General features: G+C 41.8%; 2 protein-coding genes across 11 annotated transcripts in view; one reads left to right on the forward strand and one right to left on the reverse strand.

Annotated features, from left to right (window-relative positions):
* The window catches only part of LOC147134490 (zinc finger protein 281-like), a 57,756-nt gene extending 45,813 nt beyond the window's left edge, over positions 1-11,943 (forward strand). The window contains exons 1-7 of one of the 3 annotated variants that reach the window (XM_086055517.1): positions 1,798-1,942; positions 4,993-5,407; positions 7,179-7,280; positions 8,048-8,165; positions 8,277-8,360; positions 8,436-8,554; positions 8,938-11,943. In XM_086055517.1, the coding sequence (XP_085911643.1) occupies positions 5,042-5,407; positions 7,179-7,280; positions 8,048-8,165; positions 8,277-8,360; positions 8,436-8,554; positions 8,938-10,221 (2,073 nt within the window). In that variant the 5' untranslated portion in view covers positions 1,798-1,942; positions 4,993-5,041 and the 3' untranslated portion in view covers positions 10,222-11,943. Of the gene's footprint in view, positions 1-1,797; positions 1,943-2,133; positions 2,213-4,992; positions 5,408-7,178; positions 7,281-8,047; positions 8,166-8,276; positions 8,361-8,435; positions 8,555-8,937 lie in introns of those variants that run through there. The other 2 variants (XM_086055519.1, XM_086055518.1) reach the window with 2 other exon arrangements.
* Positions 1-17,655, reverse strand: part of LOC147134492 (G protein-activated inward rectifier potassium channel 1-like) — a 50,627-nt gene that overhangs the window by 10,256 nt on the left and 22,716 nt on the right. For 3 of the 8 annotated variants that reach the window (XM_086055531.1, XM_086055534.1, XM_086055532.1), the window contains 2 exons: positions 15,990-16,062; positions 14,673-14,754 (listed from right to left, as the gene is read on the reverse strand). The exons of 1 other annotated variant lie outside the window; for it this stretch is intronic. The gene's annotated coding sequence lies outside the window, so the exon portion shown is untranslated. Of the gene's footprint in view, positions 1-14,672; positions 14,755-15,989; positions 16,063-17,414; positions 17,554-17,655 lie in introns of those variants that run through there. 4 more of the 8 variants (XM_086055535.1, XM_086055530.1, XM_086055533.1 and 1 more) reach the window with 3 other exon arrangements.

The following is a 17,655-nucleotide window of genomic DNA, read 5'->3' on the forward strand; positions in this document are numbered from 1 at the left end:
CTGTGAAAAGTGTAATATTAAATGAGCTAGTGATGTCATTCTTATGTTAGCTTAGCAATTAGCATGGCTTCTCCGTCTTTCCTCGCCATCCCTTTGTGAGAATGATACTTGTCAGAAACTTAGCTAATTTGCACCACGGAGGCAATGATTACTTATAGGAGTGACTCTGCAACAAGTTCAGCTGCACTAGTAGCCAGCCGAAGCTTGTTGCTTGCTAGTAAATGCAGCGTATGTAGCAGCTAGCTTGCCTCAACTTCTGACTACCCGCATTTGGTGACGTCCAGCCGAGCGGCGGTTGATTCTCAGTTTTGCTATTCAATCTGCTTTGATGTTGAGCAAAAATGCTAATTTTGCCTTGCAAACTGCAATTCAAAACCATTTATTTTCTAACAATGTTGTTAGATGACGGCGACACTTTGACCCTCAAATAGGCTAGAGTCCATTTCCTTTTCTATACCGATGGGACCTTCCATTCCACTGTAAGGTATTCCACTATTACCGGTGAGCAAAGGAATCAGGATTTTGTAGCTTTGACAGGCCAGTGTTGTTGCTGTTCACACAGAAACCCGTGCCCCAACAACAAGGACCTCTGATCCTTGAGGATTAGAGCGCCCGGTAACGCCATCTGTTACACGTAGCGATGCCTCGCTTCTCTTTTTTTGTGAAGCTGCTTCGACATCACCATGCTTTGTTTGAGAGATTCAAGGCGAGCAGGGGGATACAAAGAGGTGCTGAATTATTAATGAGTGATGTACACGTCTGCGTCATACGATACGCGCATTAGGGTACACATTCCACAGTGGGACAATACTGCCTTTGTCTGTTTCACCTTGGAGAAGGTGTTCACAGCTTTGTCTCCAAATCACACAGTATACTGAAACGTCACATTGTTGCTTTGACTGACCTTCATGTCAGTGCGCAACACTATATTCGTTGTTGAAAGCTGACATCCAGATTGACTTTTTCTTATTCTATCAGTAAATGTAACATTTCCCGTCAGTGTGACATTCCAAGTTTTTGTGACTGTTTTTCCAAACTGCACAACGTTGATGGCATTCAAATGTCGATATTTTATAATTGAAATTGGTTCTTATCCTACTGCTGCAGTAATCCATTTGTTTTTGTTAATGCTATTTGAAGTGATTTTGAGTATTTTCAAAAGTGCTAAATTAGTAAAATATATTTGTATTCAGTGGTGTGTGTATTTAGTACTCTACCTGGGCCTTCAGAGAGGATTTACATCATGTTGCAATTACAAAAATAATTTGCTGTACAAAAACGCAATATAACAGCATCCTCTGAAGCAGTTCAGACTAAGTATTTATGAAATGAATACAAAAAAACCCATTAAAAAAACAGTTCTTGCCAGAGTTGTGTATTAGGGCAGCAACAAATGATTTTAATAATCAATCTGTCGATTATTTTGTCAATGAATCGTACAAAAAGTTTGATTTCCGTCCCATTATTCAAAAACAGTACATTATTTCAAATTAACAATGCAGAAAATGCACAAAAATAAAGATTGAATTACTGGTTTGTTCTGTAATGTCAGAAAACATGCAAAAATCTCCATAGTTATTAATGCTTTAACTTTGACAGCCCTAATTATAACACTTTCCCCCATTAAACTTTTGACATTGATTTGCATCTGTTATTGCACATTTAAATCAGTAATGTAAATCATTCCAAACGTGTTTGAGTGCAAAACTACACACTGGATAATATTGTATCAACAAAATGTATTTCACCGTGAGTGCAGGCGCGCGCGCGTGTGTGCGCGCGCGCACGCTACAAGACCCACAATGCTCCGCGCGCAGCCAAGATGGAAGAACCCAGCTGCTTCGGGAGAACAATGTTTTGCCTCTAGATTTTTTGGGGGAAAACGGAGCGCCGAGAGCCACCGACGCCGGCCTGAGGAGCGTCTTGTGGTGCTCATGCGACGGTAAGAGACGCCGGCCGCAGTTTAAAAAACAAGCCCAAAAAAAGTCCAGTTCGAAGCGGCTCCGTCTGGAAAAGTTGAAACTTCTCGTGTGGGACAGACAACAAAAGCTGGCCGCCGCCGCCGCCGCTAGTTTAGCATTGCTAAGCTAATGGGACCGAGCATCATTGTTCACTCGGGACTTTGTGGGTCATGCCAGTGTTCGTTGCTCCATCACCGCGTACGTTCGCTCCGGTGTCCGGTGGAACAGAGTCGCCGGCTCTCACCAAATGCGTAAATATGAATGCAAAATTATGACTTTTCCCGGTTTATTTGAAAACTAGGAGCTTGCGCTTTCGTCCTTGGTTATTTGTTCGCGAGCGTCCTCTAATTATAATATCGTCAAATTCGACTCAAAAGGTAACTTGGACAAACTTAATCGCCATGTGTCAGATCGAAACCTAGGAATTGCACGTTTTCTTTCGATTTTTAGAGCTTTTCCGTTTTGAGCGCCGCAGCGAGGCTGATGTGCGGTGCTGAAAATGCGTGGTCACATTAATTATTGTCCTGCATCACAAAGAACGACGACGGAGGGCACCCGCGAGATGGTTAGCATAATTCATAGCCTCCTAGCTTATTGCCTCTGCCGTGCAACGTGGTTAAACCTAAGGACTAAATTACCAAACTCCAGTCCATTTAGACCCTAAAAGTGAGTAATGCAATTTAATAAATGCGAGTACTGGGTTATGAGATATGGAGCTATGGATGGGACAAGGGGGGTTAGCAAACTGTGGCTCTGGGGCCCCAAATTGGGTGCCAAGTTTTTTTGTTTTTTTTCTTAATGGGCAGAAAAAATGCTGTGATGGTCAAGCAACAATTTTCTTGTAATCTGCCATCTATTATGTTTACAGTACGGTAACGGGTTTGTTATGGCTACACAATAGCATGTAGTAGGAAGCAAATGGCTCTCCCAACCTAAGAGGTTTTGGGCAACTAGTTTGCTGGGCAGTGTAAAATTACTTAAGTCACGCGGCACAAGAATGCATGCTTGGATGCCGCCGTATTTTTCATTTAATTTTTATGTCCTAGGAGTGATTTTCCTTGCACATTTTTGATGTCATTGTAGATTTACCACTGTGTTAGCATTTACTTTGTGCTTAGAGACTGTGGCGTGTTCAGACTTGCATGCCACCGCTGCAGGAATTTAACTCTCTTGTAAAACAAGGACCCCTGTATTAGCATGTGTCGATATTATGTCAAAATAAATTTGGTAAGAATCAAAACCAATGCCTTAATTTATTCGAGGGCCCTCGGTACAACAATCCCAACATACAAGACTTTGAGATGACGAACGGTGCACAATGAGGGTTAGTGGTAAAAACTATCCTATACTATAATCATTAGTCACCATTGAAATCCACCTATTGTTTGAATCGCCATTTAACACCATTGATTTGTATTTGAACCCGATCATTAGCAGTATGTTGCACCACTGATTTGATGTGTGTATTCCGTGTAATCACACCAGCACTCATTGGCATATAATCCTCATGCAAATAGGATGACTGGATCAGACACAAACGGTCATACAGATTAACGTTCGATGGAAAACGGGAAATAAATACAGCGTCCCGCCAGACAGGAAGGTCTTGCATTTGTCCCCATGCCAGACTGCAGCCCTTTTGTTGACCCACAAATAATCACGTTTAATCCGGCTGAAGCCTCTTTTGCGCAGAGATCCTGCAAAATTGCAGCATCAGTAAGAGCAGGCATTTAGCCGGCCGTTACTTTTATTATAAATGACATACAGTGCCCTCCATTATGGTAAATTGTGCGATTATTTACTGACTTGACAGCACTAAAATAAATTCTTTTTATATTGCATCAAGCTCCTCCCATGGCCATCTCAGGCCCCAGACCTCAACCCCATCGAAAGCCTGTGAAGAGGGATAAAGAGGGTAGTGCAGAGGAGCGGACCCAGTTCGCTGGATGATTTAAACAATACATTTTTAGAGAGATTGTGCAAAGAGGAATGGTCCACGATCCCTCTAACTCTAGTCTCCCATCTTCTGAAACATCATAGGAGAATATTAGGTGCTTTTTAGTTGGCAAAAGGGCTTGTATAAAGTATTAATAGCAGGGGTGCGAGGAATTGTGGCACACATGATTTGATGTAAATCATTATTTTGTTTTGTCCCCAGTGAATAAATGCACTTGGATTAAAAGTTGGATTTGCCTCTTTTTTCAAATGTTGGTCCTGTATTAAATAGGGCTGCATAATATATCGAAAAAAAATATTGATATTTTGAAAATCGCCTATGCATATTGCAAAGACATGCAATAATTTTCTTGGGATTGTATGCTTTTATATGAATGCAGATGCAAACCTAAATGTGCATCACCACCCAATAGTTGGACATTATCTGGGGAAGGGGTGTCCAAACTTTTTGCAAAGAGGGCCACATTTGGTGAGGCAGACACAGTTGTTGTGTATTTGTGAAAAAATAGTCCAATTTCCACCTTTCCTTAAATTGTCGGCCCCGCTGTCAACTTTCCCCTTTTTTACTTATTGTACTGTCCGGAAAGAGTCACACAGGGTTATGGAGTTGGACAGAGTGCTGCTGCCCTCTTATGTGTAACTGCAAGATTACATTTAGAGTGGACTTTATATGCTTGTCGACGGGGTTACGGCCAGACATTAATTCTAAGACAGAGGGTGCGGGCCGGAATCAAATTTGACCACGGGCTGCATTTGGCCCCCGGCCGGACTTTGGATATAAGCCTTAGATGGTCCAAAAACGATCATTTACTACAAATACCTGTAATGTATCTTTGTTCATCTGTCTATGCCAGTGACCTGTAGAAATATCCACTAGATGGCAGTTGGTGTCATAACTGCAAGCATGTCAGTGTTGAGTTCAAAGAAACAGGCCAAATAAACTGGGGGGGGGGGGGGGGGGGCATTTTTATTTGATAAGCTTTTTCTAGTGTATGAGGAAGGGAAACACTGGTCTGGATTATAGCTTCCTCGTGCTAATCATGTTTATTCCATTGATTGTCGTTTCTCCCGGCAGGATGACAGTGACTGGCACGCCGTAGTTTTTTCCCCGCCCAGCCGTCAGCATGAGCATCATTCAAGACAAGTTAGCTAACGACTTCCTGCGCCCCAATGGCGGCATGGACGCCAACTTTGGCGCGGGCATGATCATGTTCAGCCACCTGCCGCCCGTCACCAGCTTCACCCGGCTGCATTCCGTGGGGCCGCAGGAGATGATCCTGAAGAAGGAGCCGGACTCGCCCGACTGCAACGGTGGCGGGCTACCAGGAGCCGGCGACTATGTCCACGCACTGGGCATCAAGCAAGAGAAAGTGTCTGAGCATGACTACCGTCTGCCGCTGTACCCGGGTGGGCTGGCCAAGACCACCGAGCTGCTGGAGGTCGCCGTCAGTAACCAGAACCTGCTAGTGCACGAAGTCAACACAGCCAACGTGAGTCCTGCTCTCGTCCGTCTGATTAAGTCGGGTGTTACTGGCTGGCACAATTTTCCTCTCACAACTCATCCATTGTTCCAAATGTCCTTATGTTTAGTCCACCTACGTGTGACCTGTCTATCTACCGACCAATCAGAGAGAGCGAGAAAGATTACATACAGTAGCTGTGCTTTGTTTTTTAAGAACTGATTCATAGTAGACAATAGGTGTGCACACTTGTTCAATCACATTATCGTAATGGTTTTAGTTCCCCTCTCAGAACGATGTCCTTTGGTCGCATTCATTGCGGCAGAAAAGATTCTGAATTGACAATTTTATTTGACAGCTTCCTAAAATCCAAAACATTTGTTATGATGTCTTTTGTATGTTGTTTTTTTTAAAAATTAATGTAGCGTAACATTTTTTGTTGGGGAAAATGTGTCTCCCTAAAAAAAAAAAAATACAAAAACGTATCCATAATAGACACCTAGTACTTGAGTAAATACACTTAACCTCTATCTCGCATCTTGGCATCTATGACTGACTCACTACAGACTCACTCACCGCCATTTTAGGTACACCATACATTAGCTTGTTTATGTTGTGGCTGGTGAGAAAAGACAAAAAAAAAAAAAAAAAAAAGCAGACCGTATTGCCAGTGAGAGGCGCTTGTGTCAAAATGGCTACGACGGCGTAAATCTTCCGTCGGCTCCGCATGCAAAATATATCGAGGGCCATCACTTCTTAGTCTTTCTCTCCCCCTCCTTCTTCGCCTGCGGTGATGTCACGGCGGCGAGTGAATGGAAGCGTCTTGGCTCGAACGCAGCTGTCTTGTGGGCGCCCGCACTTCATTTCAGACATCTTTTGTTGCCCGTTCAAAGACAAGCGCACACTTGTGACAAATGTGGGCAGCCTCCCGAGGTTAAGCCAACGTGACCTGTCGTCTGCACTATGTGGATGAAGCCTAAATGTATACCATTTTAGACCAAATATTTTAGTCAACTAATTTAAAGTAATCCACACAATATTTTTGAGTGTTTTTTTTTTGTGCTTACAATCTAATTCAAAAAGCCCTCACAGTGAATTGTGGGTCACTTATCCACAGGAGGGCTGTAAACTTTGGCCGTTGTTGAGCTACCCTGCCCATACAAAGCATTAAATGCTTGTTGTCTTTTATTTCACTTTTATAAAGCCCTTCAATGAATGAACAATCGATTCATTCTATTATAGGATGCATCAAAAAAAGCAATTCTGTTTTTTATGCGTCATATTGACACGGACACAGTGAAAAGGGGGGAAAAGTATGGTTATCTCATGAGAATAGTGGTATTTTTCAACTTCAGACTTTTTGTATATGAACAAACAAAATAGGGGGGGAAAGTAATCTAAAGAAATAAACAAAACACCTGTTTGATGGAGGGGAAAAAAAGGCCTCTTGGAAGGAAAATGTATTACCAAGCAAGGGGAAAAATATCTCAAGGATGAAAATGCAGTATTCTTACAAGTACGACACATTTCTTAAAGCTGAAAAAAAAAATCTGTATTAGAATTCCACTTGAAATTTGCCTGTTAATGTTTTTCCCTCATTGAATTTCAACTTAAGTCTTCGGAAAAATCCAACTTTCTTCTTCCAAGAGCCATTTTTATTTCTTACAATTTTAACTCGTAAAAAATGTAGAAGCCTTTTTTCTCTGCCCATAACCCTTTTTAGAGCCTGCCCAGTCCTTGAATGAAACAATACATATGTGGCGGCTGGCTCTCACGCCGTCCTCTTTTGTCATCCTGGCAGCTGCCGAGTCAGTTAGGAAAGGAGCCCACTGGGAGGAAAGGTCGCAGGTCAAATGGTGACGGACAAGAGGGTCGGCAAAGGAAGAAGCGGAGTGAGGCAAAGGTTTGACGCTGTTTTTAAATGAATTCCGATGCCTATTTATGTCACGTGAAAAGTAAGTCGAGTGTCGTCACATTAAAGGGAAAAATGATGCTGCTGTTTCCAACCTAGTGTGACAGCACAATAACTGTTAGCTGACCCATCAGTTTCCGCCCTGTTGTTGGTTTTTTTTTTGTGAATGACTTGTCCTAAATCAGTGTGGCAGCGCTGTGTTCAATATCAGCCAACTGTCAGCCAGGAACACTGCATTTTGCCTCCAATGCAGTCAAGAGGCAACAACAAAAGAAAAAAGGCATTTGAATGATTCATTACTGACGGCGGTGGACAAATTTGTTGTTTTGTTTTTTTTTCTTGGAGGAGAGATAATGGCAATAACCCAGTCCAGGGTCCTACTGTCCTAACACGGTATACGGTGTTTTCAGTCAAATTTTGATATTCTTTACGCACTGGATCGACAGTGGAATCGGAATTGGTAAATTCTTAGCGGTTCCCATTTCTAATCGTCTTATCAACCTTTTCCATTGTAGTCGACCTATTGTTGCTTTCTGTAAAGTATTAAGTTCACGGTTGTAGATGACAAAGTCATTTGGTTTATTCAAATTCACATATCTCAATATCAAAATTGAAATTCAATTCAATTTCTATACATTTGGTGACCATCACACTTGGTGTGACCATTACCTTTACCACAGAAAAAAAGCTTCACAAAACTCACTTGTAATGCTCACTGAGCCGCGGTTCCTGATTGTATATTTAAATGTCGCATGTAGTCCATGATGCTGGACGGGGGCAGCATGTCACCGGGCAGTAAACCTCACATCTGCGAGCACTGCAGTGCCGCCTTCAGGAGCTCCTATCATCTGCGCAGACACGTCCTCATTCACACTGGTAATGCCGACAACATTCTTGTACACGACTGACAAATATTTTGCCTGTAAGCTTCATGCGAGAGTCAACCCAAACGGTCGTCACCCGGGCCTAAATGTTTGGCCTTTTTAGGTGAGCGACCCTTCCGATGCAGCCAGTGTAACATGAGTTTCATCCAAAAGTACCTCCTCCAGCGACATGAGAAAATCCACAGTGGTGAGCCATTATACACACCGACAGCGACGTGTCCATTGACGCCCCCGGTCTAACCTTGACTGTTGTATTGCTCAGGAGAGAAGCCATTTAGCTGCGACCAGTGCAACATGCGCTTCATCCAGAAGTACCACATGGAGAGACATAAGCGCACGCACAGTGGAGAGAAGCCCTACAGATGTGAGAACTGCCAACAGGTGCCACATTTTGATTTCATCTTGTCGAATCAATGTAAGCTTTGCTTGAAACCCGAACACTGAGTGTCTCTATTTCCAACGTTTCAATAAAATATCGAAATGAAAACAAAAGCATACATTTATCTATAGGTCAAACAAGGAAGAAAATATAAAAAAAAATATGGCGAGACAATGACGACCCGCAAACTCAAAAGGGGGTAGGGGGAAGTATAAACGCATCTAGTCCTACTTAAGTATATATAAAAATAAGCTATGATTACTACAATTATACAATACTTTATAAATATGTGGTTAGAAATAAAAACGACAACTCTTATGGATATTACAAGCAATTATACCAATATTGCCAAGCCCAACCCCTTGTCTTTTTTGGTGTCCTTCAGTTTTTTTCCAGGACGGATCGACTGCTGAAGCACAAGCGGACGTGCGGAGACGCCCTGAGGAAAGTTCTGGATCCCAGCATGCTGGACGTGGCTTGCGTGGACATGGGCGGCTACGGAATCACTCAGGGAAACACAACAGCGGCGGTGGGAAGCGGGAGAAAAAAAGGCAGGTCCAAAAATCCTGGTGAGGGGGGCGCCCGAAAGAAGAAGGGCGACGCCGGGTTGAGAGTACCCCACATTCCCGCCGCGGTCAACGGAGCCTACAGCGTCCACGAGTACTCGCTGGAGAGCCAAACCGTGTCCTCGTCGACAGAGCCGGGTCCCAGCATGCAACAGCACGGCCGCGCCCCTAAGATGGCATTCAAGAAGGCCCACCGGAAAGGTCCGGAAAAAGGCGGGAAAGCGGATTCAATGGAGCACGATGAGGATCACGGCTTCATGCAGAGCAACGGCAGCAAAGTGGGCAACTACGGCGACGCCATGCAGTTCCTGAAAAAGCGGCGCTACCTCCAAAACGTGGGAAGCAACGGTGCCGAGTACGACCTGCTGTCCCCGCACCCGATGGTCATTCAGATGACGGACGCCGACACGGGCCTGGACAAGACCGGCCTTCCCGACGAGGTGCTGCAGAGCCTGCTGGAGCACTACGCTCACAAGCCCGACGCCTCGCAGCACCATGACATCCATTTCGATCTGGGCGACCAGCATGTGGAGGCGCTCCAGCCCGCCTCGGCCCAAGAACTGGACGCCGGCTCCGCTCTGCCCGGCGACAAGGGTGTCATGATGAACGAGTACTCGCGCTTCCTTCTGCAGGCTTTGGAGCGCACGAGCCACAGTGCTGGCTTCCCCTTGGCCGCCTCGTCTTCCGGACCTTTCTTCTACTCGGAATGCGGCTTCGGGCCGTCGGGCGCGGCCGACTCCTCGCCTCAGCCCGCCTTCCACCTCCTGGACGCCCCTCACCACCATCAGCTCACCCCTTCGCAGGAGCTCAACGCCTCGGCCACGCCGCCGTCATCCTACCAGATCAGCCCCGCGGACCTCAGCAGTCACAAGGAGGCGCCGCCCGCCAAGAACGGCACCGCCGCCATATTCCCACTAGCCTCCTCCAAAGCCGCCCCCTACCAGATAGAAAACTTTGCGCAGGCTTTTGGGTCGCAATTCAAGTCCGAAGAGCGGATAAGGACGCCCGTGTCCGACTTCTCAGGGTACAGCAGCTTGCTGGCCGATGTCGGCGAGCCAGCAAGCACCGCCTCCAAAACGCCGACCAGCCAAAGCTTCAGATGAGACCAAGCCTCAAAGTTCAAACTTATTATTATTATTTTTTTAATTATTCTGATGCCACTCCTCTTCCCCACCAGACAATTTCCTGTAATTGTCTTATTTATGGAGTAACAACCGTGACAGTGCTTTTAAGTAAGCGTAGTATTGTTTTTATGCTTATACTAAAAAGAATTTTCCACCAGCCAGCTGACTTAGTGTGAAATAACAGTCCAGGATTGGAAATGCAAAAAAAAAAAAAAAAGTATTACTCAGGAAATAGGAAGTTGCTGACATGATGAATGAGTGTGAACACTGAAAACACTTTCTCCTTGGCAATATAGAGATTATGCTGTCTTTTCTTGACCGTACTTATATATGATTGATCTCTATATATTTATAAGAATAAATACAGTATATATTATACAGATTTAATCATGGTGGCCATCAAGGAAGAACAAGGGTGGTATTGAGGTTGAAAAAAAGTTACTGGTATTAAAAAAAAAAAAAAATTGTTGACCTGTAGGGGTTGCTATTGGACAGCAATTGGGAAAAAAAACCTTCCACTTTATGATTACCGGTACCTGCCCTCCTCTTTCTCTTCATTTACCATCTTTCACCCAAGCAGTATAAGGGCCACACTGTGCACAACAAATAGTAAGAAGAAACAAAAAGTTAATAACACTTTTAATATGGTGCTTTCAGAACAGCTGCAGTGATTTGACCGAGCAAGTGTTGAATTGGCACGACATGTTGTCGCTCAAGACTTACTTTACTTTTTGGTCAAATTCTCCGTATTTGTAATATGCTGGTTCTACACTTTTCAAGTTTTCTCAATGTTATGTTAGTGAAAAATGTAACATTGTTTCTCGTAATTAGAGCATTAATCTTGTACAATGAGTTCTCAAAATTATGTAAAATTTGAACTTGTAATATGTCCTAATGGTTTCACCATAATCGTTTAGTAGTTGTGACTTTGTCAACGTTCGGGCTTTTTCTTGAAAGGGTAAGACTTGCCTTTTTCCATTGTACGATTTCTCCTTGTAACAGCTTATTTACACGGTGGAGGTGTGGCCCTCATACTCAAGTCGTCTTTCAAGAAAATCTTTCAGCACTTTGAGCCATTTTGCATCGTCAAACTTTTGGGGTTGTCTTTTTTTTTTTTTTTTTTTTTTTTTTTTAAATGTTGACGGACTACACTTTGCTTGGATATTTGGGAGGGTTGGAACTTTAAATTGGAATAATGTAAATGTCATCATAACCCTTACGCGTCTTAGTTATCCCATTTGCTATGATGATGATTTGATGTTTGTGATTGAGTTGCTCAACCAGGCGCTAAAAGTAAAGAAAATTTGTATGCATCTTAGATTTGTCCCGGTAGATAAATTGGCTTGTTTAGTAAATGTTAGATGTCATTTCTAAATGTATTTATGCTTGTTTTTTTATTAATTGTAAAATGTCTTCCAGTGATTGACATCTGCTGAGAAATTGCCTCGTATACCTCATATCTTTATCAAGTATCTTGAGATGTGGGGGTAGCACATCTCATTGTTTACAAGCCTTCAGTTTTAACACTACTTTTTAAAGATAAAAATACTTTTTTGTAACTATTTCAAAACCGCCAAATGTCATAGCTGATGATGTCACCATGTTGTTGTTTTTTTTTTTATTTAAGGTTCTTGTGACTTGCTTTCACTCAGACTTTGCCTGTCCTTGTGATTGGGGAGAAAATAAAAGTCATGAAAAAGAGACTCTCTTACTTTCTCACGTGAGCATAGTTGAGTGGCGAGAGCAGACGTTTGTGACAAGGAAGACCAGGGTTCAATACCAGCCTTGGACAGCTTTCAGCTGAACTTCTTGTTCATCTCATATTTTCATGTTTAATACTGTTCAATATAATGAATTAGGATTACACATCATTTAAATGCTTAAAAGCCTTACTATACATGTTTGCTTAGTTCCAGAATCCCACAAGTGAAAGACAAATGAACATTATTTCGGACGGTTTGGCATATTGGCATTAGCTCACCTGGTAGAGTCGCTTACCCATTGACTAAGGGGCTAGTGGTTCGAATCCCACGTCGATCTGCACATTGTTGTTACATCAAGGATTTAACTGTTGAAAGTTTTACCACTATGATTACATATCAGCATTCAACATGATGCTGTTAATTTGTTTCTGCTTACCTTAAAAAAAAGCCTTACTATACATGGTCGTTTTGTTTTTTTTACAAAAAAAACACCTTACATGCCTTATATAGCCACACAAAAAAACCCCACCTTGCTTTTTTTTTTTTTGCAAAAAAAAAAAAAACGCCTTACTATACATTGGTTTTTTTGCAAAAAAAAAAAAAAAACGCCTTACTATACATGGTCGTACTATTCCCAAAGAACACTTTACTATACATGATCGTTTTTTTCCCCAAAAACACCTTACTATATACATGGTCATTTAAAAAAAACACACCTTACTATACACGATTGTTTTTTGTCCAAAAAAAACGCCTTACTATACATGGTCACCTTTCCCCCCCAAGAAAATGCCTTACTATACATGGTATAAACACATAAAAAGAAGCCTTTCATAAAAAACGTTCGATGCAGTGGATTGAGAGGTAGCGGCATCAGGTCGAACGGAGTTGCGACATTTCCCGGGAGAAGGAGGAAATGCAAAGGCAGCTGCCTCGATTGAGTCATGCGGGAGGCAGCGTGATGTGAAGGCTGCCTCGACCGCTGCCGCAAATTGCGCTTGCCCTTTCTCTTTTTCAGACTAACAGAAAAGATTTGAAGTTTGCCTGGATAAAAAAAAATGAATGCGAGCACCACTGCCATCACCTGTAGTGGCTGTGCCGTTACACTTCATTCTTGTAAGTGGGGGGAAAAAGAGCATGTTCCCCAGGTTACACGCGCCAAGAACATAAATGACACGTTATGTAAAGGCCTAAGATGGATGGAAGTGTAGTGGGCTTGATAAATTGAAAGGGAATGTTTGTTCCTTTTCTTAAGAATCACGGTGAAGGCAAACAGGTTTTCAGATTAAGCACAAAGGGAGAAAGGTCAAGTGTGTCGTTTGTAAAATTACATACATTCTTTCCATGGCCTTGTTTACATCCAACAAACAAACCAAAAAAAAACTATTAAATTCTCAACTTTCAATATTTGGCGAGTGTTTTTGTTGTTGTTTGCTGTCATGTTTTAGACAAGGGGCAATCACAAAACATGGAGAAACATGCTTTTCTTCCATTTTGCTGTTGTTTTTACTTCATGTTTGGATTAAAAGATGAGAAAAATGCTATTTTTTATTTCTTCAACCCTACTGGGAAAACACAAAAATGTGATTATTATTTTTTTTAAAGTATATGTAACTCCCTTTTTGACCCCCAAAATTTGGATTATTCTGGCATGTATTTATTTACATTTTCAAAAATGAAGAAAATACATTGACATGACAACAGCAGTGCAGCTTTTATATTATTTGACTTGAACGTTAATATATTTCCTCATCTCATTTCCTATATTGGTTGATTAAACGACTTCTGTAATTGTAAAAAGGAAGTGCTCGTTCCCGTGTATACTAGCTGCCTGTGCTGATATATTGTCCTCAGGCATGCGTGTCGGTAAGCACACCACACTGACATTACACGAATGTTACCATTATGATCATTTCGTGATTTCCACTGTGTTGGTTTTAACCAAACTTCAAACTTCCTTGAGTGAGTCAGCATTGATAAGTGTCTTTTTGTTCCGCAAACAACTAATAAAAGTGAGGTGTGACCACACGGCAGCCAAGTGACGTGTAAAATGCTCACGTCTGATTGTCTTTTGATTCCGCTTCACTTTGTATTTTTAGCTTTAAACTTTGCAAAGTACATTTTAAAGTGGAGCGTAGTCGGTTTTTGAAATGGTACAACTGTTTTCATTTAAAATATAAATTTTCCTTTTAATTAATTCTTTTAAATGGCTTGTGGAAACCTAACCTAGAATACTATCCTAAATTTTAACAAGAGACACTAATATGTTTTGAAAAAGCCATGTTTAATGTTCTTTCTTTTTTCTTTTTAAAGACCTATTTAGAACGGTTGGTATTTATTTAAAAGTGACGTAGAAAAATCACAAATATGCTTGAAATATATTTTTGTTTTAATTTGTTTTCATTCTTAACGTACGTAACGTAAATGTTTTGTAATCCTTTTTTGAAACTTAATTTAGCAACTTTCAAAAACACTAACCATTATAGTTACATTTATCCTATTTTATACGCATCATTTTTTTTGTCCTTTAGGTTTTTTTTTTTTTAAGTGTTTTTAAAAATGTAGCGGGGCTTAAATTGAGTGAGTGGGCAGTGGAACCCGCCATGTTCCACAGAGTGCTTGTTCTTCAAATGGATTACATTTTATGAGCTTGCATGCTCTTATCGTGGCATGTGTTGAAGGACGCAAACTTAATCTCGATTTGCAAGTTCAACATGGCAGACGTACTTGTTTGGGTTGCCGCTGCCGCAGTGTGAAGAAAGTGGGGAGGGGACGCCACACTGCACTCAGGCTCTCGACGAGCTGCAGGCTGCAAAATACAAGATGCAAGGGTGATCGTTTTGTGCGATTGGCATTGAAAGGCATTGGTCGACATATGCCAATCACATACTTTCCCGCGGAAATCGGACGATTATGATTGGTGGTCCATCAATTGGATTAAAAGTATTCAGTGCAAATTAGTCATTTCAGAAGTGTCTACCAAACTGATAGCCCTCGACTTCAATTGATATATTTGCTACCCAAGAAGTAGCTCTCAGTTTCAAAAATGGTGGTGATGATAGAGAGTATGGTCCTGGTGACCATTTCAGGGTGCACCATTCCCTCTTGTCCAAAGTCAGCTGGGACGGGCTCCAATTTATCCACAAGCCTAGTGATGATAAGCAGTACAGAAAATGGATGGCTGTCTAAAAGGGGGGGGGGGGGGGTGTCTCCGGAAGCCATTTTGACATTTAAGTAACTAACCTACGGTTATTCTCATTAACACCAAACGTGTCATACTTGTATACTTACATCGATCACATACTGTTCATAAGCCATTAATCAATCTTGTCGATATAAATGATGAGCTATTAAGAGGTGAATGGTTTAAGCTCGTACTTTGGCTGGAGAGCAGGAGCCGACAGTGCCGCTGGTTGCTAAGGCCGCGACGACGGCGACAACAACAATAGAAATTGAAAAATGGTGGATGCTCACCACATGTGCGCCCGAGATAAGCGCGAGGGGAGCACGATGTCGTGAGGCCTTTATTCCACAGGAACAGGTTCCATATGGAAACCTGACGCTGGAACTCCCAAGTTAAAACGTACATTTTCATGAAGATACTTCCTGAATGTATCCTTGAGCCTTCTGACGCAATGGACAAACACCTTGTACCTTTAGAACACTGGCGTCATAGTTGCTGGAAATGGGCCTCTATACACTTATGTACATATTGCACCAAGAAAAAAAACTGACACTTTCGGCTAGAATTGTCATTCATCATGTTAATAATGTATAGTGTATTCCAGATTAGTTTAAAGTTATCTTCCTTGAAAAAAAAAAAAAAAATGCTTTTCTTTCAAAAAGAAGGACATTTCTTGGTGACCCCAAACTTTTGAACGGTAGTGTATATATATATGACAAACATAGAATATGGAAAATCATCCCTCACGTTGAATGAGTTAAAGTATTCAATTAATCATTTCTATTTTGGAATTCTTACTTCATATTACTGGTATTTCATCCTTATTGATTTTTCCTCTGGTCATAAACTTTTTTGCTCACATTATCTTTGGTGGCGTGATTCATCCACAATCAATGCCATGATGATGACGATGATGATAACAGCCACGGTGTTCTAAAAGAAAAAAAAAAAAAAAAAAAGAACGCGGAAGTCACACAATTATTTTTGAAACGCGTCGATGAACAGGCAATGTTAAAATCATCAGATATTTTGTAATTGAGGGTGATAGACACAAAAGCCGAATTCAGAGAAGTCATGACACTGTAAACATATGAAGAGCTTTTGTCATATTGTCTAGTCTCTCACTGTGTGTAAATTTTAGTTAAAAGGCTTTTGCTTGGCTGCCGTACAACTTTGGTCAACAAAATCTTTGGGGAAAAAAAATTTGACCAAGAGAAGGCAGCGCCTATGACCAGTTGAGAAGCCCTGAGCTTAAAAGAGGAAGTCAACCCAAAAATTGTCTTTAGAATAACATGTTCTATGTGCCTCCAAGTAAAATGGCATTCTGATTAATATTGCATTTGTGGAATATGTGGAGTATTGTACGAGCGCCAGTGTTTTCCTCTTGATTTCATCATAGTATTGTTGTACTAGGGGTGTGCGTCACTCCAATAAAAGATTCAATACATGAGGTGCGATCCGATTCAAGGACAGATCGATTTTAAAGTGGACGGATTTGATTCGGTTCGACTGAGTGGGATTACGATTTGATTGACAGCTCAGTTTGAGAGGGTACGTACGGTGCAGTGAGTTTGTTGTTATTTTACATTAATATGAACTTGTCAGTGCTTCAAATCTGACATTTCCTTCAAAGACGATTCGATATGTATCGCGAAACATTTTAAAGTGGAACGGTTTGATTTGGTTCGATTCAAATGGTGTTTTGCTGCACCTTATAGAGAACCAGCATCAAGGGAATGCTGTCAGAAGTGTGTTGAATAGTACTTAAATCTGTTTAAAGCATTGGGAGAGGTAAGCCATGTTAAAAAAAAAAAAAAGATTTTCATCTATCGCTGGTGGTTCTGAAGAATATCCCCCATAGGTTTATCTCTAAAAAATATTTTGAAGCAGCCAAACAGTGATGATCATTCAAGAGCCCCTGAGCTACATGTTAGCATGGAGAAAATGGTTTAAAATATATATATATACAAATTATTAAAATAATTTGACAATGAGCAAATTGCAGTACCAGGGTTAAATTGAGAGACCACGGACTTATAAATGTTATCATGCAAACTCTCACCTGTTTTTTTCTAACTTTTTCTTGCTATTTGCAAAACCTTTTTACACTAATTGTATTTTAGAAAACTTCCATTTGACCATGACAAAGTGACGGCAACAATTTGAAAGATCCTGGGCAAAAGGTTAGCACGCTAACGTTAGCGAGGAGGAGGCTAAAAGTTACCGGACTGTCTCTAGCTGTCTTAACCCGGTCGGGAGGTTTCCTTGGCGCTGCTACAACTTACACGAGTTTGTCATGCAGTCGTCTTTGTGGCTTCCCTGCCCGGCCGGCCAGCGTGAGAGAAAGCGGGGCAAACAATCGTGTTAAAAATAGAACTTGATTGTACAGTAGCCGTTTTGTGCGTCGCCATTGGCAAGCCCGGCAAATGGGTGGAGGGGGCGGGAGCTTCGGGCCGGTAACGATGACTGACAGCGCCAGTGATCCAATTGGGAGGCGCCCCAGGAAAGCCTATAATACCGCTGCGG

This window comes from Filicampus tigris, chromosome 16, assembly GCF_054856515.1.
Source record: "Filicampus tigris isolate MCC_2025a chromosome 16, RoL_Ftig_1.0, whole genome shotgun sequence".
NCBI lineage: Eukaryota > Metazoa > Chordata > Actinopteri > Syngnathiformes > Syngnathidae > Filicampus > Filicampus tigris.